General features: G+C 40.1%; 2 protein-coding genes across 5 annotated transcripts in view; both read right to left on the bottom strand.

Annotated features, from left to right (window-relative positions):
- SETDB1 (SET domain bifurcated histone lysine methyltransferase 1) overlaps positions 1-9385 on the bottom strand; it is a 32813-nt gene extending 23428 nt beyond the window's left edge. For 2 of the 4 annotated variants that reach the window (XM_027599860.1, XM_027599886.1), the window contains exons 1-3: positions 9058-9213; positions 7910-8180; positions 6927-7078 (exon numbers count right to left, since the gene is read on the bottom strand). In XM_027599860.1, the coding sequence (XP_027455661.1) occupies positions 6927-7078; positions 7910-8169 (412 nt within the window). In that variant the 5' untranslated portion in view covers positions 8170-8180; positions 9058-9213. Of the gene's footprint in view, positions 1-6926; positions 7079-7909; positions 8181-8785; positions 8858-9057; positions 9214-9254 lie in introns of those variants that run through there. The other 2 variants (XM_027599872.1, XM_027599880.1) reach the window with 2 other exon arrangements.
- A 9065-nt stretch (positions 9386-18450) lies between these two features.
- On the bottom strand, positions 18451-18618 carry LOC118356929 (cortexin domain containing 2). Its single transcript, XM_035727363.1, has one exon. It carries the CDS (start codon positions 18616-18618, stop codon positions 18451-18453), a length of 168 nt encoding a protein of 55 aa, XP_035583256.1.
- Positions 18619-25236: the final 6618 nt, after the last annotated feature.

Here is a 25236-nt window from a genome sequence, read left to right as displayed (position 1 = left end):
GAAAATAGCAGCTTTAAGTTAAAATTCAGAGTTGCTACATTATCTAAAATGTCCAGCTTCCAACACAAAAAATGGTGACGTTCAAAGAGACAGGAAAGTGCGACCTATACTCAGGGAACAAACTGACTTGCTGCATGGACCTAGATACTGGATTTATAAATATGCTCAAAGAGCTAAAAGAAATTACATTCAAAGACTTAAAACAAAGAAAAATATACTAATACTTAGTAAACAAAAGACCTGATTATGAAAGGAAGCAAATGGAAATTCTGGAGTTAAAATTACAAAAACTGAAACATTCACTAGAGAAGCTAAAAAAGCAAATTTAAAATGATAGAATAAGTAAACTAGAATACAAATTCCTATATAGAAAAATTGTCCCATTCAAAGCACAAAGAGAAGATTGAAGAAAAATGAACAGCTTCTGAGACATATGGGACAATGTGAGGCATTCTACCACATATGTAACATGGATCTGAGAAGGCAAGGGGATAGAGAATGACTGGGGCACCTGGCTGGCTCAGTTGGTAGAGTGTGCAACTTGATCTTGGGGTCACAAGTTTGAGCCCCATAATGGGTGTAGGGATTACTTAAAAATAAAATCTTAAAAAAATGTACTGGAAAAAAATATGTATTTAAAAAAAGAAATTACTGAAACACTTCTACATTTGATGAAAAACTTGAATCTACAGTCCAAATTCAATGAATCTCAAGTAGGACAAATAACAGACAGAATTACACCTAGACACACCCTAGTCAAACTACTAAAATCAAAAGAGAAAATCTTTAAAGCTGTAAGACAAAAATGACTCATATCCAGGATACAAACAACAATTTCATCTGACTTTCAATCAGAAATAATGGAGACCAGAAGGCACTGGAATGGCATATTCAAAGTGCCAAAAGGAAACAGCCAATCAAGAATTCTATATCCCATGGGGTGCCTGGGTGGCTCAGTCTGTTGGGCGTCTGCCTTCAGGTCAGGTCATAATCCCAGGGTCCTGGGATCAAGCCCCACATTGGGCTCCTTGCTCAGTAGGGAGCCTATTTCTCCCTCTCCCTCTGCCTGCCGCTCTCCCTGCTTGTGTTCTCTGTCAGGTAAATAAGTAAATAAAATCTTAAAACAAACAAAAGAATTCTATATCCCAGGGGTGCCTGGGTGGCACTGTTGGTTAAGCGTCGGACTCTTGGTTTCGGCTCAGATCATGATCTCAGGGTTGTGAGATCAAGCCCCGTGTCAGGCTCCATGCTCAGCACAGAGTCTACTTGAGATACTCTCTCCTTCTCCCTCTGCCCCTCCTGCTTGTGCGTGCACTCACTCGCGCTTGCTCTCTCTCTCCCCCTCTAAAAGTAAATTAAAAAAAAAAAGAATTCTATATCCCAGGTAAACAAAGGCAGAGAATCCACTTTTAGCAGAATTACAAGAAATATTAAAGGAAATCTTTCTGACTGGAAAAAGATGACACTAGTAACTCAGATCCACAGGAAGGAATGAAGAGCAATGAAAATGTAAACATCTGGGTAAATATATATTTTTCTCTTTTCTTCCCATAACTTCTTTAAAAATAAGATTGGTCCTTGCAATAATAACACTAAATTGTTGGCTTTAAACATACGCAGGTGCAATATATTTGACGACAGTATCACCCAAGAAGAGAGTGAAAATGGAGCTATCCTGGTGCAAAGTTGCTATTTTACCAGAATTAAGTCAGTATTAACTTGTAGTAGATAATGATCAGATAAATATGCAAGCACTTTTTAAAAAGCTAAAAAAAAAAATCAGAGGAATTAAAATGATTTACTGAAATACTTGTTTGACACAAAGAAGGCAGTAAAAAACAGATAAATACAAAAAATATGGGGGGAAAAGAGCAAAATGATTGATGTAAATCCACCCATATGGATTCACATGAATGGACTCAAAACTAATTAAAAGCCAGAAACTGTGAGACTGGATTTAAAAAAACCACAAGATCTAACTATATACTGTCTGTAAAAGATTCACTAAATTCAAAGACAGAAACAGATTTTAAGTAAAAGGACAGAAAAAGACACAACATGCAAACGGTAATCATAATAAAAATGGAAATGCTATGTATTTTTTTTTTAGGATTTTATTTACTTATTTGAGAGAGAGAGAGAGAATGAGAAAGCACGAGAGGGAAAGAGGGTCAGAGGGAGAAGCGGACTCCCTGCTGAAAAGGAAGCCCGATGTGGGACTCGATCCGGGACTCCAGGATCATGACCTGAGCTGAAGGCAGTCGCTTAACCAATTGAGCCACCCAGGCGCCCCTGGAAATGCTATATTAATATCTGCTAAAACAGACTTTAAGAAAAGCGATATTGCTTGAGACACAGAGAGATATTTTAATAGAAAATCAAATATAAATGTATACATAACAGATTTCAGAGTACAAGAAGCGAAAACTGAAATAAATTGAAAGGACAAACAATTCAATAATTTTAGTTCAAGATTTCAAAACTCCTTTCCAAGTAATTGTTAAAACAACTAGACAGAAAATTAATAAGGACACAAACTTGAACAGCACTATCAGCCAACTTAACCTAACCAACATTTACAAAATACTTCATCCAACAGCAGAATACAAATTCTTTTCAAGCACACATGGATCATTCTCCAGGACAGAAAATATGCTAGGCCATTAAAAAAACATTTAAATAAATTTAAAAGGATTAAAGTAATACAATATATATTTTCTGACCACAATGAAATAAAATAAAAAACTCACAACAGAAAGAAATCTGGGAAATCCCCAAATATTTGGAATAATCAACTGGTCAAAGAAAAATCACAAAGGAAATTTTAAAAATTATGAGTTAAATGAAAATATAACACACAAAAATTTATGAGACGCAGTAAAGCGACACTTAAACGGAAATTTACAGCTTTAAATGTTTACATTAGCAAGAAAAAAAGATCAAATCAAGGGGCACCTGGGTGGCTTAGTCAGTAAGCATCTGCCTTTGGCTCGGGTCATGATCACAGGGTCCTGGGATCCAGCCCCACATTGGCCCTGCATCGGGCTCCCTGCTCAGAGGGAAGCCTGGTTCCCCCTCTCCCACTCCCTCCGCTTGTGTTCCCTCTCTCGCTGTGTCTCTGTCAAATAAATAAAATCTTTAAGAAAATAAATAAATAAGGGGCGCCCGGGTGGCTCAGTCGTTAAGCGTCTGCCTTGGGCTCAGGTCATGGTCCCGGGGTCCTGGGATCGAGCCCCACATCATCCCACCATCGGCTCCTTCTCCCTTCTCCCCCTGCTTGTGTTCCCTCTCTCACTGTGTGTCTCTATCAAATAAATAAATAAAATCTTAAAATAAAATCAATAATCTGTTTTAATTTTAAGAAACTAGAAAAAGAAGAACAAATCAAATCCAAGTACAGGGAAGGAATAAAGATCAGAGTAGAAATCAGTGTAATAGAAAACAGGAAAACACTAGAGAAAAATAAATTAATGAACCCAAAAACTGGTTCCTTAAAAAAAAAAAAAGAAAGGACATCCATATAGCCAATATCAGGAATGAAAGAACGGACATTACTACAGAACATACAGAAATTCAAAAGAATCATAAGGGAATACTATGAACTTTATGGCAATAATTTAGACAACTTAGATGAAATGGAAAAATTTTTAGAAAGATACAAATTAACAAAAAGGACTTGAGAAGGAATAGAAAATCCAAATGGGCATAGCAGGTAAAGAAAAGTAATTAGTAATTAAAAACTTTCTCACAATAAATTCAATGTGGTATCCTGTAATGGAAAAAGCCCAGATATCAAAAGTCTAGAGATTAGGTAAAAGTAATGCACCTAGGTTTGCTTCTTAGTTTTGACCAGTGTACCATGGTAACATAAAACACTAACATTAGAAAAACTGATGAAAAGTATGCAAGAACTCTCTGTATTATCTTTGCAATTTATACAAAAATATAAAACTATTCCAAACTAATAATCTTATTTAAAAAAAACCTATCCACAAAGAAAAATCCAGGTCAAGATGGCCTCGCTGCTGAATTTATCAAACATTTAAGGAAGAAATTCTATTTCATACAAACTCAGAAGAGGGAAACATTTACCAACTCAACTTTATAAGGCCCATAATACCAAAGTCAAAAAAACACATTACAATAAAACTACAACAGCTCTCATGAACATAGGTGCAAAAATTCTTAACAAAATATTAGCAAATCTAATACAGAAACATATAAAAAGGATTATACACTAAGACAAAGTGGCAGGGGTGGGGTGGGAGGTCATCCCAAGAATACAAATCTCGTTTAACATCCAAAAAAATCATTATTGTAATACTCCTTATTAGTAAGAAAAAGGAAAAAAACCTGTATGATTATCTGAGGATGATACAGAAAAAGTAGCTGACAAAATCTAAAATCCAATCGAGCCATGATAAAAACTCAGTAAATTAGGAATAGAAGCAATTTCCTTCAACCCGGACAAAGGATATCTACAAAACCCCTACAGCTCACATTACAATTAATGCCTATAGACCAAATGCTTTCCCCCTAAGATCAGGAGCAAGGAAAAGATGTCTGCTCTCAAAACGTTCATTCAACTTTGTACTGGAGGCTCTACAGAGTACAATAAGGCAAGAAAAAGAAATAAAAGACATCTAGATTAGAAAGGAAAAAGTAAAATTGACTTTATTTGCTGACAGCATGAGGTAAAAATATAGAAAATCCGAAGGGATCCACAAAAAACTTCTAGAATAGTGAGCTTAATAAGGTTACAGGCTACAAGATTAATACATAAAAATCAACTAAACTTTCATATCCTAACAACACTCTTCAAATAAAGTAAATTTCACATTAGCATTAAAAATAAAACACTTATGAGAGATGTACCATATTAATGCATTAGAAGACTGAGTATTTGTTAAAAGGTAGTATTCCCCAAATTGAGCTTTAGATTCAATATAGTTCCTATTAAAAATCCCAACAGGTTTAAAAAAATGTTTTTGATAGGAACTGACAAGCTGATCCCAAAATTTATTTGGAAGTTATATGAAATACAGGTTTATAGTATGGTGCTGATATAAAGAGAGATATTTAGATCAATGTTACAAAATAGAATCCGGAAATAGACCCTCATATACATGGCCAGTTGATTTTTGGAGTACCAAAAGGATAGTCTGACAAATGGTGGTGGAACAAATGAATAGCCATAAGCAAAATAAGCAAACCACCCTCAATTCTTTTTTTTTTAAAGATTTTATTTATTTGACAGAGAGAGACACAGCGAGAGAGGGAACACCAGCGGGGGGAGTGGGAGAGGGAGAAGCAGGATCCCCGCTGAGCAGGATGCCTGTTGTGGGGCTCGATCCCAGGACCCTGAGATCATGACCTGAGCCGAAAGCAGACACCCAACGAATGAGCCACCCAGGCGCCCCGAACCACCCTCAACTCTTACCTTGAGAAGTTTTCTCTTAAAAGACACCATTAAGAAAATGAAAAGATCACATCTGAGAGAAAGTATAAAATATATCTCATAAATGAACTGTACCTAAAGCCTAAGTTCTCTAAGTCAATAATAAAAAGACAACCCAATTAAAAAAAAAAAAGACTAAAGATTTGAATAGATGTTTCCCCAAAGAACATACATAAGTGGCAAGTAAGTATGTGAAAAGATGCTCAACTTTCTTAGGGAAATGCAAACTATGATCACAATTTGATACCACACACACTAGAATGGCTAAAAGACTGACAATACCAAGCACTGACAAGGATGTAAAGACACTGGAACCCCATACTTTGCTAGTGGGAATGTAAAATGGTATAGCCACTTTTGAAAACAGTAAGGCAGTTTCCTAAAAATTCAAACACACACCTACCCTAAGACCTAGCAATTCTACTCCTAGGTGGAATATCCAAGAGACATGAAACATAATGCCCATATAAAGATTTATACAGAAATGTACATAGCAGCATTATTCCTAATAGCCCCCAAACTGGAAACAACCCAAATATTTATCAATTAAAGAATGGATAAAAACCTGTGGTATATCTATAAAATGGAATATTATTCAGCAAAAAAAAGGGGAGCACACTATGGATGCATGCAATAACATAGATAAATCTCAAAAACATTATGCTAAGTGACAGAAACCAGATACAAAAGACAATAAATTGTGATTGTCTTTTTTTTTTAAGATTTTATTTATTTATTTGAGAGAGAGAATGAGAGACAGAGAGCACGAGGGAAGAGGGTCAGAGGGAGAAGCAGACTCCCTGCTGAGCAGGGAGCCCAATGTGGGACTCGATCCCGGGACTCCAGGATCATGACCTGAGCCGAAGGCAGTCACTAAACCAACTGAGCCACCCAGGCGCCCCTAAATTGTGGCTGTCTTTACACAAAATTTATAGAGAAGGCAAAAAGGAAGCAAGCAGCAGATCAGTGCTTACTTGGGGGTGAACAAATGGAGAATGTAGGCAAAAAGATATGAGGGATGTTTTTGGAGTAATGCCAAGTATTCTTAAACTGGACTGTGAAGACTGCACTACTGTATAAATTTACTAAAAGTCAAACTATACACTTAAAAGTATGTGAATTTTATAGTATATAAATTATACCTAAAAAAAAGCCCCTCAAAAATAAACAAAAATCAAACAATCTACCATTTTGAGATATATACATAGGTGCTAATGCCACCTATTAAGAAAAGGGAGTTCAGAATAGAAGTTACACAGAATGGGGAAAGAAAGGTCATTCAATCAGGAAGTAGTACATAGGGGACATCTATGATACTAATAATGTTCTATTTCTTTGGTAACAGACAATTCCAACAGTTTGGAATATGTAGTCAGTGACAATGGTTTTTCCTTTCTTCTTTTATCTGCTTAACTTCCTGTCTTTCAATTTCAATCCTCGACTTTCTACCTGGACCTTTATCTCTTACCTGAATCAATACTGAGGACATCATCATCTTCATCAGGAATCTCGATTATTTCTGTAGGCCGGGAAGCTTCATCCTCAGAGCTACTGTCCCGGTATTGTAGACCCAGTTTGGAATAAAAGTCCTTCACCAAAGACTCACAGTTAGTCACTGCCCTAATATTGGAACACATGTAGAAAAGGTCAGAGCCAGCAGAAATAGGTGTAAAAGCCATCAGAATTTATATATATTTAAGCATACACTGATCTCAATTCAAACAGGCCAAATGTCTCCGTTTAGAATTCATTTTTATTTTCATTTTTTAAATAGGCTCCATGCCCAATGTGGGGCTTGAACTCACCACCTGAGATCAAGACCTGAGCTGAAGTCAAGAGTAGGACACTTAACCAACTGAGACACCCAGGCCCACCGTTCATTTAGAATTTAAAATGCTTTTCTCATAGAAAAATGTTTAAATAGTGGTTTCCAGACCGGTGCCTCAAAAATCCAAAATAAGCCCTGAGTACAGTCCTCTCAACCACATTTCATCATTTACCTTATTAGTTGAAAATGTGTTCTAAGTGACAACTAAGGTACCAGACACAAATCTTCTGGGGCTTTTGGAGTAGATACAGGGCTCCACAGTTACATAAGACAGCAATACTTTACAATCCTCACTCCCTAGATCATCCTACTAAGAAAACAAAGCAATTGTTTGCAAGGAGAGTAGAGAAGAAAGGAGGGGAAGGGACTCAAGACCTGAACTCCCCTACTGCTGACCATACATTAGCTTCTGATAGATGAATATTCTATATATGGGTGGTTATGAGGTCAGATTTTGGATCCTAACCTATGAAGGAAGGTTCTTTTTTTTTTTTTTTTTTTAAGGAAGGTTCTATACATTTGTACCTTGTAAAGTATAAAGTGCTTAGCACAATGTCATGAACAATTATACTTCTAAAATGTCTGCCAAAGGGGAGATTTCCTATTTTCCAGGTAGTCCTCACCTGGATGCATCATCAAAGAGCTGGTCAACATGGGCCACCTCAGATTCCTTCTGTATTACCCACGTTTCCAACTCTGCTAGTTGCTTCTTACGCTGCTGTACACAGTCCATCTTTTCTAGTTCTTCATCGATGAACTGCCGAAGTTCCTCCATCGAGATCCCCAGCTCCTCAACCACTGCTTGTTGCAGCTCTGCAATCTCTTCAGACTCCACTGCAGCTGTTGCTGCATCCAAACCAATGCACCCAGGGAGGGAGGACATGCTGTTGTCCTCTACATGTAAGAGAAAACTAAGATTACCTTTGGAGTCATCACCACCAAATTTCAGTATCCTAATAAAACTCATTCCTACACTACTACTTGTTATTCAAATACAGTTAAGTTTGATTCTATGTTCTCTCTCTCCATTTTCCTGTATCTGACGTTTAGATTTTGTAGCATTCTTATTTTATCCTATAGACTATGGGCCTAAGATTTAAAAGTCTGAGGGTATGGAAAACATATATTATGCAACAGGGAGCTACCGAAAATAATGTTTTAGGAAATGGAAGAGAACCAATTTGCTGAGGAAGGTATTTCTGTGACCTGAGTTCCTTAATTCACCAAAGAGATAAATCTTTGTTTGCATGCTATGCCAGTTTGAACACTTATCTCCACCTGGAGGGAAGCGATTGGTCTATAACTCACTAACTCGTTGTTTCCTCTTTAACTACTTGTTCACCTTACATTACTTTGCTTCCAAGTGGAAATTTATTTTTTAAAGTCTATTAACCCTTAAGCATACAAAAGCAAAGAGATTTCCCAAAAGTAAAGAGAAATTAAAGCAATCTGGGAATAAAATGTGGCTACCTAAAAAGTACAATTCAAATAACCCATACATTGGTGTTAACTTTTCTGATCAAACGGTTAAAGCAAAACTGATGCCAGAACGCCGTGCGACCCCAAGGCCAGTTCTCACCGCCTCCATTTCTCCTTTGCCCACACACCGCCCCACCCCCGCGCTACCCTTTTTGGGGGTGCGTCCCACCCACCCCGCAAACCCAGCTCAACCCCGCCCCCGCTCGCCTCTCGGAGAAGACTTCCTTCCCACCCTCGCCCAACCTCCTCCCACAAACAAAACATTCCAGACAGGCCCCTGGTCTCCAAATACCTCAATTAACAGTATTTCCCACACCTCCCTGCTTCCAGCTACAACAGTTCTTTTCCACCAGCCAGACCCCAGACTCGAGACTCAGGGGTCGGCCTCGATGGGGGAGAACGAAACCGTAAGGGAAAGGGAGCAGGGGGAGGGGAAGAAACGTGAGGGAGGGAGGGAAAAGGAAGCGAAAGAGACGCCCGGAAGCAAACCTCAGGTGCCGTTCCGGTCGCCACGACGGTGGCCTGACGGGGTCAAACCCAAGGCCTCTGAGCGCCCCTCCAAGGCCCGGCAAACTCTGGCAAGTACGCATGCGTCAAAGCACAGCCGCCCAGGGCACACGTGGGAGACAAATGGCCGGGTAAAGTAGGCGTGGCCTGGAGTATATTGTAGAAGCTCCGCCTTTTCCGCCAACCCCAACTAATGGCAGCAATGTTAAGTTGATCGTAGGCAAGCGCTTAGGTTTAGATTTTTTTTCCTTACCCAGTTTTGGTTTTATTGCACAAGTGGTACAAATTGTAACAAGTGGAGGAATATCAAGATGTAATAGGAAAAACGTGGTGATATCCTCGCCTTCCTGCATCACGTATGACTCCTGCTCCTTTGAGGTAAAATAGCTTAGTTTTCTAGGTTTGTATGTACAAGGTCACGAATGTGGATTTTTTTTAAAAAAACATTATTTATTTATCAGAGACAGAGAGAGCACAAGCAGGCGGAGCAGCAGAGGGAGGGAGAGAAGCAGGTTCTCCGCTGAGCAGGGAGCCCAATGTGGGGCTCGGTCCCAGGACCTCGAGATCATGACCTGAGCTGAAGGCAGACGCTTAACCGACTGATCCACGCAGGCGCCCTGTGAATGTGGATTTTTTTAAAAGATTTTATTTTTAAGTAATCTTTATATCCAGTGTGGGGCTTGAACTCAACCCTGAAATCAAGCGTTGCGTGCCCTGCCAGCTGAGCCAGCCAGGCAGCCCTGAATGTGGATTTTGTTTTGTTTTGCTTTTATTTCACATGTGGACATCCCTTGAAGACAATAAAAACTATAAAATTTGTCTTTTTGACAATTGCATAATACTTAAGAGTGTGGCTAAATCATATTTAGAAAGATGTTCTCAGTTTTTAGCTACTACAAATAGTACAACAATAAACATTAACATCCTTTTGAAGTAGTACTTTTATTTCTGTGGAAGAGATGCCCCAAAATGGAATCTGAGTAAAAGGTATATATACACATAGGTACTCTTTTTTTTCACTTTGATAGAATCTATTGTCAAATTACTATTCAAAAAGGTTGAAACAATTTTTGTTCCCACTAGCAAGTCTCTAAAAGTATGTTTCCCCACACCCTCATTAAGATTGGATGTTAACTATTTAATTTTTAAGCATTTGATAGGTCTTAAAGTAATAGCTGCATCAGGATAGACTTAAGTTGTGTTGTGAAAACATTCCAAAAGCTTAAAACAAAAACCATGCATTTCTTGCTCATGCTGCATAATCATCTCTAGTTGACATTGGAGCTCTGCTAGGATATCTACTCAGGAACCCAGGCTGATGAGTAAGTCAGGCCAGAAGGAGATCGCTAACGGTCTCATATTGGCAGTTAAAGTGATTCAGGACACTTTCATTAACAACTCATTGTTCTGACTGAGTCATAAGGACCTACCCAACCACAAGGGGGCTGAAAAGAACAATCATGTCTCATATCTGGAAGGAGGGAACCGGTTGTATTTGATGAACCGGCAGTATTGACTACTACATTATTTTGTTATTGCTTTAATTTGTTCAGCTATCTTTACACTAACCGCACCTAACTTCATTTAAAAGGTATAAACCAGGGGCACCTGGGTGGCTCAGTCGTTAAGCGTCTGCCTTCGGCTCAGGTCATGATCCCGGGGTCCTGGGATTGAGCCCCACATTGGGCTCCCTGCTTGGCAGGAAGCCTGCTTCTCCCTCTCCCACTCCTGCTGCTTGTGTTCCCTCTCTGGCTATGTCTTTCTCTGTCAAATAAATAAAATCTTTAAAAAAAAGGGTATAAACCAGAACCTTCTGTGTAAGACTGGAAACAGGTCCAGGCAGCCTTGAAATCCTCTCCTTGTGACCACACTTTATCTTTGCTCATTTCACCTGTCCACCAGTGTCCTGTAAGTCCCTATTTCCAACTGTTAAGACACTAGGAATTGAGGTACAGAGAAATGAAAGTGTCCTCTAGATATTTCAAATTCAGCATGTTCCTAACTCATGATATTATTTTCTAACATGAGCTAGAAATTTTAGACTACTCCTCCCTGTAAAACACACATGCACACACATACCATATTTATTGAATGTTTACTTCATATCAGGCACTGTTCTAAGCACTTTACAATTGTTAATTTATTTAATCTTCACAATAGTCCTATAAGGTAGGAACTGTTATTGTCTCTTTTTTATGAATGAAAAAACTGAGACACACAATTACATTAAGTGTCAGAGCCAGGCAGTTTGGCCCTAGAACTTGTGGTCTTTTTTTTTTTTAAGATTTTATTTATTTATTTGACAGAGAGAGCAGGAACACAAGCAGGGGGAGTGGGAGAGGGAGAAGCAGGCTTCCTGCCGAGCAGGGAGCCCGATGTGGGACTCAATCCCAGGACCCTGGGATCATGACCTGAGCCGAAGGCAGACGCTTAACTACTGAGCCACCCAGGCGCCCTAGAACTTGTGGTCTTAAACCATTATTCAATACAGCTTGTTTACCCTAGTTTGGAAATGTTTATCATATATTTTTCCTCCTTTCTTTTTAAGTTTTACTGTTCTTGTTTGGCTCTTATTTCTTGCCAGGACTGTTGCCTCTTAATTGGTAGCCTTGTGGGACTGCCCATATAGAGCTTTAAAATACAGTTCTGATCATGTCACCCCCCTGCTTTAAAACTATGTTTTCTTTTCTTTTTTTTTTTAAAGATTTTATTGATTTATTTGACAGACACAGTGAGAGAGGGGATGCAAGCGGGGGGAGTGGGAGAGGGAGAAGCAGGCTTCCCGCGGAGCAGGGAGCCCGATGTAGGGCTCGATCCCAGGACTCTGGGATCACGACCTGAGCCGAAGGCAGACGCTTAATGACTGAGCTACCCAGGCGCCCCTAAAACTATGTTTTCTTTATGTCTATAAAATAAAGTTCAAACTTCACAGTATAGAATTTGAGGCTCTTCAAAATTTGGTCCTGACTTAGCTCTCTCGCCGTGTTTCCCATTTTTCCCTTCACACCCCTGGTTAAGTGCTATTTCCCCAACATGTTTACACATTTCACTTTTACACTTATACCTTCGTTCATTGTGGTCTATCTCCTGGAATGCCCCCTCTCTTCCTGTCTGCTGTAATATGAATTCTCTAAGGTCCAACTCAAATATCTCTGTGAAGTTTTCATAGACCAGCGGTTGTCAAACTTTATCATGTATCAGAATCAGCTGGAGGGCTTGTTAAAATACAGACTGCCACCCTCACCCCACCATTGGAGTAGATTTGGGTGGAGTCTGAGAATCTGCATGTCTAACATTTTACCAGTAACGCCTGTGCTACTGGTAGGGGGACCAGAATTTAAGAAACACTGTCTTACCATATGATTTCACTTCTATGTGCAATATAAAAATCAAACGAAGAGTAGAATCAGACTCATAAGTACAGAGAACAAACTGGTGGGGAGGGACTGGGGGGCTATGGGCAAAACAGGTGAAGGGGATTTAGAAGTACGATCTTCACAACATGCCTGGCTGGCTGAGTTGGACAAGCACGTGTCTCTTCATCTCAGGGTTGTGAGTTTGGGCCCCCATATTGGGTGTAGAGATGACTTAAATAAGTAAACTAAAAACAAAAAAAAAAAAAGAGGGGCGCCTGGGTGGCTCAGTTGGTTAAGCGACTGCCTTCGGCTCAGGTCATGATCCTGGAGTCCCTGGATCAAGTCCCGCATCAGGCTCCTTGCTCGGCGGGGAGTCTGCTTCTCCCTCTGACCCTCCCCCCTCTCATGTGCTCTCTCTCTCAAATAAATAAAATCTTTAAAAAAAATAAAAGAGGTATGAACTTCTGATTATAAAATAAACAAGTCGTGGGCATGAAAAGTACAGTATGGGGAACATAGTTAATAATATTGCAATAACTTTGTATCATGACAGATGGTAACTACACATCATGGTGAGCATTTTGTAATGTATAGAATTGTGAAATCACTATGTTGTACGTCTGGAACTAATATAAAATTGTATGTCAATTATACATCAATTAAAGAAATCACTCACTAGACTATCCTAGACTGTCTTAGACTATCACTCACACTCTGCCGAACTAACTCCCATCTGTGTGCTTCCATTATCTTAGTTCCTTCCACTTGTGAGTTATCTCTGTATGTCTCTGTCTCCTTTGCTGGTCTGTGATCAGCTTTGAGCTGAGGACCTGTCTAGATCGTCTTTGTTTCCCCCAGCACCTGACATATTGCCCTGTATGTGTGGTGTTCTGTAATGTGTGATAAATGAAGGGAAATCTGTTCTGCCCTGATTATGTTTCTGTTAGTTAGAGTCTTTCAGCTTTCTGATGTATGTGTGCATGTGTGGGGGGAGTGGAGATGGAAATGAGCAATGGACAATGTTGAAAAGAAACAGGAGCTATTTAGGGCAGCATATCCAGTCTGATTTCTTCAATGTCCTGAGAAGTCTGGTAGAAATCAGCATTGGGACTCAGGAAGTATCTTCTAAGACACTTGCTACTCAACATGCAGTCAAAGAGCTTCTTAGAGATTCTAAATCTCTGACCCCACGTGGGATGTACTAAATCAGAATCTGAATCTTAGTAAGGTTTCCAGGTAATGTGTTTGCTTGCTAAAATTTAGAAGCACTATAGGAAAGGCAAGTTTGAGTTCTGTAATCCTTTCTAGGGCAGGGCCTCAATATTTAGGGAAACAAGCTCTGGGTTTTTTTGTTTTTGTTTTTTAAGATTATTTATTTATTTATTTATCTGAGAGAGAGAGAGAGAGAGAGAGAGAGAGCACAAGCAGGGGGAGTGGCAGAGGGAGAGGGAGAAGCCGGCTCCCGAATGAGCAGGAAGCCCAATGCAGGCTCAGTGCCAGGCTCCGTCCCAGGATCCTGAGATCATGACCTGAGCCAAAGGTAGACACTTAACAGACTGAACCACCCAGGCGCCCCTCTGGCTTTGTTTTTATTAAGGTCTGAAGACTATCAGAAATGATCAGGCCCTGGGGCGCCTGGGTGGCTCAGTTGGTTAAGTGACTGCCTTCGGCTCAGGTCATGATCCTGGAGTCCCGGGATCGAGTCCCACATCGGGTTCCCTGCTTGGCGGGGAGTCTGCTTCTCCCTCTGACCCTCTTCCCTCTCGTGCTTTCTATTTCTCATTCTCTCTCTCTCTGAAATAAATAAATAAAATTAAAAAAAAAAGAAATGATCAGGCCCTGATATAAATGACTCACATTATTAAAATGTACAAATTATTGAGATAGATAGCTTATTGCCAGTTGAATAAAGCAATAAATAACTGATATGCCACTTGGACTACTCACATTGGTGTGCTCAGCACAGTCATTCCTGTAATCCATTGTGATACATTGAAAAACCACAACCATGTGCTACTTAATACTTGACCATGAGAAGGGGTGCCTGGGTGGCTCTGTCATTAAGCGTCTGCCTTCAGCTCAGGTCATGATCCCAGGGTCCTGGGATCGAGCCCTGTGACGAGTCCTGCAAGGAGCCCTGTGTCGGGCTTCCCGCTCAGCGGGGAGCCTGCTTCTCCCTCTCCCTCTGCCTCTGCTCTGCCTACTTGGGCTCTCTCTCTCTCAAATAAATAAAATCTCAAAAAAAAAAAGAAACATTATTAAATGAGAAGAAAAGGTATAGAACATGGTATATAGCTGCTGTTATTTGTGTAAATAATACATTTTTAAACGTTTTTTTCCTCGGGGCACCTGGGTGGCTCAGTCCGTGAAGTGTTGTGATCTCAGGGTCCTGGGATCTGCTCCTAGCTCAGCGGGGAGTCAGCTTGTCTTCCTCTCTCTGCCCTTCCCCTTGCTTGTGCTCTCTCTTATTCACTCTCTCTCAAATAAATAAATAAAATCTTTTAAAAAAACATTTTTTTCTTACATATATATAAAAGATCACTGGAAGGGTACATAAGAGACTCATACTGGGTGTCTGAGAAGAGGGCAAATGGAAGGTGGCAGACAAGAATCTGTAAGGAGTAAGGGTTTTCACAGTACACTGTTTTATAACTTTTGAATTTTGAAACATGAAAATGGATAGTTCATTCAAAATTATTACATTAAAAATTAAAAGAAAAGGAACATGCCTGGAAAGATTCTACATTCATACATGTAAAAGCAAGCTACCTTAATAGCAGTTACCTCTGGATAGAAGGATTGGGAAACATGACAGCATCTAGGAACTTTCTGCATTTTTACCCTTCAGTATGTTTTTTTGTTTTGTTTTTGTTTTTGTTTTTTTTTTAAAGATTTTATTTACTCATTTGAGACAGAGAGAGAGAGCACGAGCAGGGTGAAGGTCAGAGGGAGAAGCAGACTCCCCGCTGAGCAGGGAGGCTGATGTGGGGCTCTATGCTGGGACTTGGTGATCATGATCTGAGCTAAGGCAGATGCTTAACTAACTGAGTCACCCAGGTGCCCCAGCGCTTCAGTAATGTTTGAGAAATTTTTTTACTGTGTGCATTTATATTTTTATAATAATAATTTTAAAACACTGACTCAAGAAACACATACAGATCCCAACACACACAGACATACACTTCGTAGATTTTAAAAACTGGAAAAGTGTCTGACCAATAAAATTTCCCAGACTGCTTGGATCTGTAAGCTGTCAGTTTAAGGTGAGTGAAAGGAATGTTTAAGGACATCAGATTAACAGAGATAATATGAGCAATAAAACCAGAGGGACCCCCCCCAAACAAAAACAAAAACAAAAAATAAAATAGAGAGACCCAAGGTATGTGGGTTACAACTCCCTGAATCTACACACCAAGGACTATCTAACCACCGAGACTGGAAATACTCTACCGACCAATGGCTAAGCTGCCCTCTCCCCTGAATAGCATGCACATTGGCCGCGTGAGTTTGCCTTGGGTCGCTCCTCCTTTTTTTTTTTCCACAGATAATCCACTTCTTCTGACTGATGCATTTTTTTCTTAGATAGGTTACTGTAGAAAGTCAAGCCTGTGAGTCTCTAGTGGCTGCATCCTGATGCTCTCATTAATCACGTGTTTGCTCGCATTTTACTTTAGGGGGTGGGGGAAAGGTGAATTCCCCCTCTCTGAGTTCCTGGAGGGAATACATGGGAGACTTCCAGTACTGACATCGATCTTAATCTCCTTTCCTCTGACCCTGACCTGCACCTTGTCCTGAATTTCTTTTTATCACAACAGTGTACAAATCATCTCTCTCCCTCTCTCTTGCTCTCTTTCTTTCCTTAGTTTAACCAATATAGCACCAGAACAGGGTTCTGGTGAAGGCAAAGTCTGGTACCCCATTGCAAAGCTTTGGTTCCCCTGCCTCCATTTTCAAATAACCCTGGGGACTTACTCAGGCCAAGGAGGGGGCAGTCCTGTTTCCAGGAGTCAGAAACAGAGACAATTATCAAGTCTCTGCTAACAATGCATGGATAGGTTTGTGTCTCCATACCAATTGGTATTGCTGTTAAAGCCTGGTTCAGCATGGTCCATGAAAATGTGTCTCCTCTGATATGACTGCATGCTGGTCCAAGTCCCTGCACAAGCACAAGTGATGCCCCACACTTAGATTCCAAGGTAATGGCTCTCTCAGTTCACATCCACATGCTAGGTCACTGTTGCCTGGAACATTTGGCCAGCATGGCTGAGCCTGAGAGCTTTTACAATCACTATCCCTATCACTTACTGTGCCAGACTCAATCCTCTTCAGCCAAACCTGTGTTGGGCCTTGGTCAGTGGCCTAGCTGCCTTCTTTTCTTCCAGTGAATTCTCTTATGGACTTTCCTGCCAGTTGGCTATAGTCTGCTCTACCAAATTTCCCTAACTTCAGACTTTGGAGAGAACAGATTATGATTTCCTTTCCTTTTCTCTTAAACGATCCCTGGGATGATGATGTTAACCACTACCATCATCACTGTGTATTATATATGAGTTTCCCGTGATTGCCGTAATGAATTACTACAGACTGTTTGGCGTAAAACAACAGAAATTTATTCTCTTACAGTTCTAGAGGCTAGCAATCTAAAATCAAGGTGTTGGCAGGGCTGAGCTCCCTCCAAAGGCTCTGAGGGGAATTTTTCCTTGCCTCCTCCAGTGTCTGGTGGTTCCAGCCAAGGGTCCTTTAGTTTGTGGTTGCATGACTCCAATCTCTGCCTCTGTCTTCACATGGCCTTTTCCTGTGTCTCTCTATCTTCTCTACTGTCTTTTATAAAAGACATTTGTCGTTGGACTTAGGGCTCACCCAGATAATCCAGGATGACTTTATCTTGAGATTCTTCTTGTATCTGTAAAGATCCTTTTACCAAATAAGGTCACATTCATACATTTCAAGGGTGAGGACGTGGATGTATCCTTTGGAGGGCCCCTTTTCAATCTACTAGATGTTATTTTATAAAGGAATTGTGCAGTGAAAAAGATTGAGAGATTCACTAAAGGCAAATGACTCCCCCTTTACCACAGAGCTCTGCCCACTTGAGAATGGCAGCAGATTTTACAAAACCACATACACTGAAAAGGTCCTGCTAGGGGTGCCTGGGCGGATCAGTCGGTTGGGCCTCTGACTCTTGATTTTGGCTGGGTTCATTATCTCAGGGTTGTGGGGTTGAGCCCCTTGTGGAGCCTGAGCCCAGAGTGGGGCTCTGCACTCAGCACGAAGTCTGCTTGGGATTCTTTGTCTCTCCCCTTCTGCTCCCCCCGACCCAGCTCTCTCTCAAATAAATGAGTAAATTAAAAAAAAATTTTTTTAAAGTCCTTTTAGACTCTCATCATAGGACAATTTGTTCCTGCTGGCCTTATATTTGCACAACTAAAGGGATCTCCTAAGATTGCCTCTAAGAGTTCTAGCTTTAGGTGGGCCTCACCAAGCATCATTATATTACGTTACATCATACAATTATGTCCAACTATCTTACCTTAAGGACATTTGATACTGGAGAATTGAAACCCATGGTCTTATTTTAATCAATGAGTTCAACCTGTCTTGGTCCCATTTTGTAACCATTTCCCTGAGTAGGAACAACATAAACTGGCTCGTGTTTCATCCTTTTTATTATTCTCAACTCACCTCATGTGCCTATTGTGGAATGCAAGAATGAGAAGGCTGACACATAGAGAGGTGAAATAATATAAAGTGTGGGTCATAAGTATCTGTATAGAAGATCTCAAACCTCCTCTGAGGGGGAGTCTATCAGGCTTTCTCATAGTTCAGCTCAGAGATGGTTCTGTGGTTGGGGAGCTGGCCTCGTAGGGATTCTTCACCAACTTGGCACACCGAAAAATCATCACAATTAGGAACAGAAACAGAAGAACAACAAAGGCAATGGCAAAGCCTTTGTCTATGTCAACACCGCTGGACAGGCTTGAATCATCCATGGGAACACACGCCTCTTTTCCCTTGTTCAGCTATAGCTACCGCCTCAGGTATGTCTTCAGGTTAGTCATATTCCTAGACAAAAGAGGATAAAGCAAGTTTATTGGTTTGTATGTGTATGTATGTGTTTTCTTAATAACATTATGTCAAAACCAAAGAAGGTTTAGAAAAACAAAAATAAAGCAGCAAGATTTATTTAAGAAGCACTTATGAAACTGGTAAAGTTAGTATGGGTGACTTTCAAAATATATACACACATAAAGCATAAAATTGCTGGAAAATTGCTCCAAAGCAAAACATGAGCAAACATGTTTAACTCAGAAATCAACTGGGGCTTCCTGGCCCTGTAAGATCCAGGTACAACTGCCTTAAACATCCCAATTCTGTGTTAAGTCCAAATCCCACTCTATGATTTTTTTAAATTCTGAGTACTTATTGTAAATAATTTGTTCTGGAGTCTTAACATAAAGACTATGTAAACATAAAATTATTTTTATTTTTTCTAATCACTACGTTTAACTGTGCTATCATTCCCATCTCTTAATGAAAAATCAGGTAGGGGCGCCTGGGTGGCTCAGTTGGTTAAGCGACTGCCTTTGGCTCAGGTCATGATCCTGGAGTCCTGGGATCGAGTCCCACTTCGGGCTCCCTGATTCTCCTTCTCACCCTCCTCCCTCTCATGCTCTCTGTCTCTCATTCTCTCTCTCAAATAAATAAATAAAATCTTAAAAAAAAAGAAAAATCAGGTATAGCTCAGAAAGGATTGATTTTGATTAAAACTTAGCTCACCAAAACAACACTGAAAAGAACAAAATCAGAGTACCCCCACTTCCCAATTTCAAAACTCACTACAAATTTACAGTTATTAAGACGGTGTGGCGCTAGCATAAGGATAGGCATAAAGATCAGTGAAATAGAATTAGGAGTCTAGAAATAAACTCATATACCTATTGTCAATTGATTTTTTTAAAGATTTTATTTATTTATTTGCCAGAGAGAGAGTGCGGGGGAAAGAGCGAGAGTACAAGCAGGAGGAGAAGCAGGCTCCCTGCTGAGCAAGGAGCCCAATGTGGGACTCAATCCCAGGACCCTGGGATCATGACCTGAGCCCAAGGCAGATGCTTAACGGATTGAGCTACCCAGATGCCCTGGCAACCTTGTTTTTTGCCTGCCACTCACTCTCTCCCTTGTACTTTCTTTTTTTAAAATGTTATTATGTTATGTTAGTCACCATACAATACATCATTAGTTTTTGATGTATTGATCCACGACCCATTGTTTTCGTATAACACCCAGTGCTCCATGCAATACGTGCCCTCCCTAATACCCATCACCAGGATAACCCATCCCCCCACCCCCTCCCCTCGAAAACCCTGTTTGTTTCTCAGAGTCCATAGTCTCTCATGGTCCATCTCTCCCTCCGATTTCCCCCCTTCATTTTTCCCTTCCTTCTCCTAGTGTTCTCCATGCTATTCCTTATGTTGCACAAATAAGTGAAACCATATGATAATTGACTTTCTCTGCTTGACTTATTTCACTTAGCATAATCTCCTCCAGTCCCATCCATGTTGATGTAAAAGTTGGGTACTCATCCTTTCTGATGGCTGAGTAATATTCCATTGTATATATGGACCACATCTTCTTTATCCATTCATCTGTTGAAGGGCATCTCGGCTCTTTCCACAGTTTGGCTATTGCGGACATTGCTGCTATGAACATTGGGGTGCATATGGCCCTTCTTTTCACTACATCTGTGTCTTTGTCTCCCTTGTACTTTTTGACCCAGTAATGCTGGACTTCTCACAATTCTATGAGTTTTGCATGATCCTCATTTGTGTCTAAGCCTTTTCATTAACATCCTTTATTTATTATTTCCCATCTTCTATATTCAACTAAGTTAATTTCCCAGGGAGATATTCCAGTAACATTCACTATACTTTACTACAATTACTTCAGTCTGTCTTCTCTGGTAATATAGTAATCTGACATGAGAGTAGAGCCCGTATCTAATTTGTTTGTTTTTTTATCCTAAAAGTTTGGGATATATTGGCTGTTCAATAAATATATGTTCAATGAATGGATGTAGCACTACACTTTGCTAAAGTGGGCATGTAAAAAATGTTTGCTGAGTGAATGAATGACTTTGAGAATGTGGCATTTGAATTAAGACAAGCCTATTGGCAATCTAAAGAAAATAGTGTCAGCAAAGTGGCAAAGAGGGACTCCAGACTTTAGTGGATTAAGCAGGAAAGAGCAGTAAGGAAATGAAGACACTAAGATTTTAAATAATTTATAAGGACTTCAAGTAGGAAAGAAAGAAGAGAAGTCGAATAGCAGTTAAAAGCCTACTGCAGAATCTAGCAAAGGATTCCTTTTTTTTTTAAACTTTTAAAAAAAGATTTTATTTATTTATTTGTCAGAGAGACAGAGAGCACAAGCAGGGGTTGCTGCAGGCAGACAGAGAAGCAGGCTCCCCACTGAGCAAGGAGCCCAGTGTGGGACTCAGTCCCAGGACCCTGGAATCCTGACCTGAGCTGAAGGCAGCCGCTTAACCAACTGAGCCACCCAGGCATCCCAAGGATTCCTTCTCAAAGGCAGAATGAAAAGGTATCAGGTAGGATGCATTTGGTTGCAAGTAACAGAAAAGTCCACTTAAGTGATAGTAAACAATATGTGGAATTTATTAACTTAGGAGGCTGAAGTCCAGAATAAGGCTAACTTTAGGTATCGTTGGATCCAGAGATTGAAGGTATTATCAGGGTTCTGACTTTCTATGTCTATGACTTTTTGCAGTCCCACCTTCTATGCTGATTTTCTGCACAGGCTGACTTCCCTATGGTAGCAAGAATGGCTCCAACAAATCCAGACCTCTCATATCACCTCTTCACAGTCTCTCCTCCCCAATTCCAGAGGAAGAAAGAATACTTTTCTATTCGTCAAGATTCTTGTTTGCAAGCAACAGAAACAATCTCCCTTTTCTTGATGAAAAATTCACCCTAGGTGAAAAGGCAGTCTGGGTTCCTGGGTCTGACAGGGGTCTGAGCTGAGGAAGGATTCTGCTAATACTGTATCTGTGAGGCAGTGTTGTTTGACCCACCTCCCTGGGGCTCACTGAAACCTGAGTCCCAAGGGAGACAATAAATACTCCTTTATAGTTGCTGTTGTCATTTTATTTTACCTACATACTTGTGTGATTTGGGAAATGGAGATTACAAAGAGCTCTTCCTTTAATATTATTTGAACTCTATCAACTTTAATTTGGATGCATCATTTACCATTTAATAAGTACAGTACAAAAACTAGGTCCTATAGGCATAACACGATACATAAGGTCTGGTTTCTGTCTTTAGGAAGCTTATAGTCTGATGTGGGAGATAAGACATAGCCACATAATTATGACATAGGTATAAAGTGGTTAGATGTCAAAACAGAAAGTAGTGGATCTCTCTGAAATCATCTGCCCCACACTTCCTCTCCTGTCCATCCATATGGCTATCGTGGAAGCTGCCATATTCTGACATGGCCCCACGATGCTGGCTGCCACAGTTCAATGGTCTGGGGTAGGTAGAAGTTAGGCTGAAGCTCTTCTCTTGAATTTTTGTAACTGGAATCGGACATACTAGGTGTTTAATACATACTTGATGATAACTGCGTTGTAATGAGAAAAGCAATTTCAATACCCACTTCTGGCTTTATCCATTTGTGTACATCTCAGATGCCACTTTCTGGATATATTTCTTTCTCTTTTTTTAAAGATTTTATTTATTTATTTGTTAGAGAGAGAGAGGGCACAAGCAGGGGGAGCGGCAGGCAGAGGGAGAAGCAGACTCCCCACTGAGCAGGGAGCCCAATGCAGGATTTGATCCCAGGACCCTGGGATCATGACCTGAGCCGACGGCAGACGCTTAAGGACTGAGCCACCAGGCGCTCCTGGATATATTTCTTTACTATCTCATTATATACGCCAGCACATATCTTCCCTTTATTCATTACTACACTTTCTCAAAAAGATCATATTATTTTACCCTGGCATCTACATATCTCACTAGTCCCCTTACAGCCGGAATATTTCATTGATTTTTCAACTTCTTTTAATTATTGCGTTTCAAGAGACTTGCATCTTTATTTAATTTTCTTTCATTTATTCTCTTATTACAGGTTTCTAGGTATGATTTTACACCACATAATCTGTCTTGATTTTAGATTAAGTTGCAGAGAAAAATAAACAAAAATATGTACTTCCTGAATGAAAACAAATAATCCCATAACAATCTGCTGGTAAAAGTGGGGAAGGAATCCAAAGGGAAGACTCAAGGAAGGTTTTTTGTTTGTTTTTTTTTAAGGAAGGTTTTGCTGAAGGGGCAAATACATGAACTGAATTGCGGCCTGAGAATGAGTGCAGTTTACCAGGCAGATAAAAGCAAGAAAGAGAAGCTGGAGAAGATATTTCAAGTACAAACACAAGGGCTTCAAGGGAGGACAGTATAGTATGTTTGAGAAACAGTAAGCGCTCAGTAAGTATTGGGAATGTATTCTATTGAAGAACAGGCAGGAGCCATGGCCTAGGCCAGTTCATCAGGGTCCTTATATGGTACATTAAAGACTCTGGACTCAACTTTTCAATCAGTGGGGAGCCATTGGAAAGCTTTTAAACATGGAAATTATACCATTAGATATTTGTGTTAGAAATATCAGACTGGCAGGAATGTGGAGGATGCACGAGACAACAACTAACCTGATATTCTTCTGTAAATATGAGGTTTGAAGGGATTCAGGACAGCGCCCCCCCCCCGTGTCACTCTGGCAAGTGGGTCATTCAGAGCTGAAGGCACTTGAGATCCTGTGGGCTCAAGAGAAACTTTTGTCTCTCTCTTAACCCCACAGAAAAATCTAAATTGGCGGTCTTTCCCCAAATAAGGGTCATCTGCTCTTCTTACTACCCTCTGAAGTGCATTCCTTTCCTCTGAAATCCCAGACCCCTACCCCCTTCTCTGTAGTTCAGAATGAGATAAATATCTCATCTTGCCTGCCTTTGGAATTTCCATGTCTATGGGGAGTCCCCTACATACACCTATTTAAATTTGATTTTCTCCTGTTAATCTGTCCCATGTCAGTTTGATTCTTAATCCAGCTAGAAGGACCTTCGAGGGGACAGGATTTCTTGCTCCACAACAGCTTCTAGAGGGCAAAAATATAAATGTTTTGATTTTTTAAACTTCTCACAGCATAGATTAACATAGTGCTTGCACTCAGTAGGAAATGTTTGTTGATGTGGAAACCAGTGTCAGAAGGAACACTCTGCTTCTCGTGGGTGTAGAGAATGGACAGTATAACCCTTGTCTGATGAACAAACTCAGATGGGGTAGTATTAGTCATAGAAATCTTTCTAAAAGTGATGGCTGAGCTCAATCTGGAATAAAGAAAGAACACTTAAATGAAGGAAGAGTGATGGAGTCAAAGAAGCATGGAACTTTTGGGGAAATGCTGCTTAATTCAGTATGGTAGAGCTCACAATGCATGAAAGTGAAAGGTATAAAATCATAGAATCTCATAGTTGGAAGGAACCCTTGAAAGTCATGTTGTGGCATTAGCCTTCTAATCATTCCTGCAAAGTCCCTGCTTTAACTACTTGGGTGAGGTCCTCGGGGTCCTTCAGGGGTCAGAAGTGACTATCTTCCAAGGTGTCTCATTCTTTAAAAGTACTTATTTTTTCTTTTTTTTTTAATTGAAATATAGTTGACACACAATGTTATTAGTTTTAGGTATACAGTGTAGTGATTCAACAATTCTATATGTATGCTATGCTCACCACAAGGGTAGTCACCATGCAACACAATTTAATATCATTGACTATATTCCCCGTGCTGTTCCTTTCAACCCCATGACTTATTCATTCCATAACTGGAAGCCTGGACCTCCCACCCCACTTCACCCATTTTGCCCATCCCCTCACCTCCCTTCCTTCTGGCAACCACCGGTTTATTTTTGTATTTATGGGTCTGTTTCTGCTTTTTGTTTGTTTTGTTTTTTAGATCCCATATATAAGTGAAATCATATGGTATTTGTCTTTCTCTGACTTATTCACTCTGCATAATATCCTCTAGGTCTATCCATATTGTTGCAAATGGCAAGATTTCATTATTCTTCATGGCTGAGTAATATTTGATTATACGTGTGTGTGTGTGTGTGTGTGTGTGTGTGTGTGTGTGTACACAACATCTTCTTTATCCATCCAACGCTTGGGTTGCTTCCATTCTCAGCTATTGTAAATAATGCCACAATAATAAAAGTAGTTCTTCACATTGAGCCAAATCTGTCTCCTTAGCACTCACTGCTCCACTTTTAACTTAGGACCATATAGGGTAACACATATCTTCTCCTACACAAGATTTTCAGGATGTGAAGATAGTTATCAAGTACTTGTTGACTCATTTCTTCAATCATTTAATAATTTAATCATTTCCCAGAGGATATGGTCTTTCTATCACTCTAGTCTTTTTCCACTGAAAAGAATCTAGTGTGTCTACATCCCCTTTAAAACGTGGTGCCAAATATAGAATAGAAGACCCACGTAAACCCAAGATTATTCATCTAGTACTATACTTCTGTTGTTTGAGATA

This window comes from Zalophus californianus, chromosome 4, assembly GCF_009762305.2.
Source record: "Zalophus californianus isolate mZalCal1 chromosome 4, mZalCal1.pri.v2, whole genome shotgun sequence".
Classification (NCBI taxonomy): Eukaryota; Metazoa; Chordata; class Mammalia; order Carnivora; family Otariidae; genus Zalophus; species Zalophus californianus.
The sequence above is the reverse complement of the archived record's forward strand: the minus strand, read 5'-3'. Positions and strand labels throughout refer to the sequence as shown.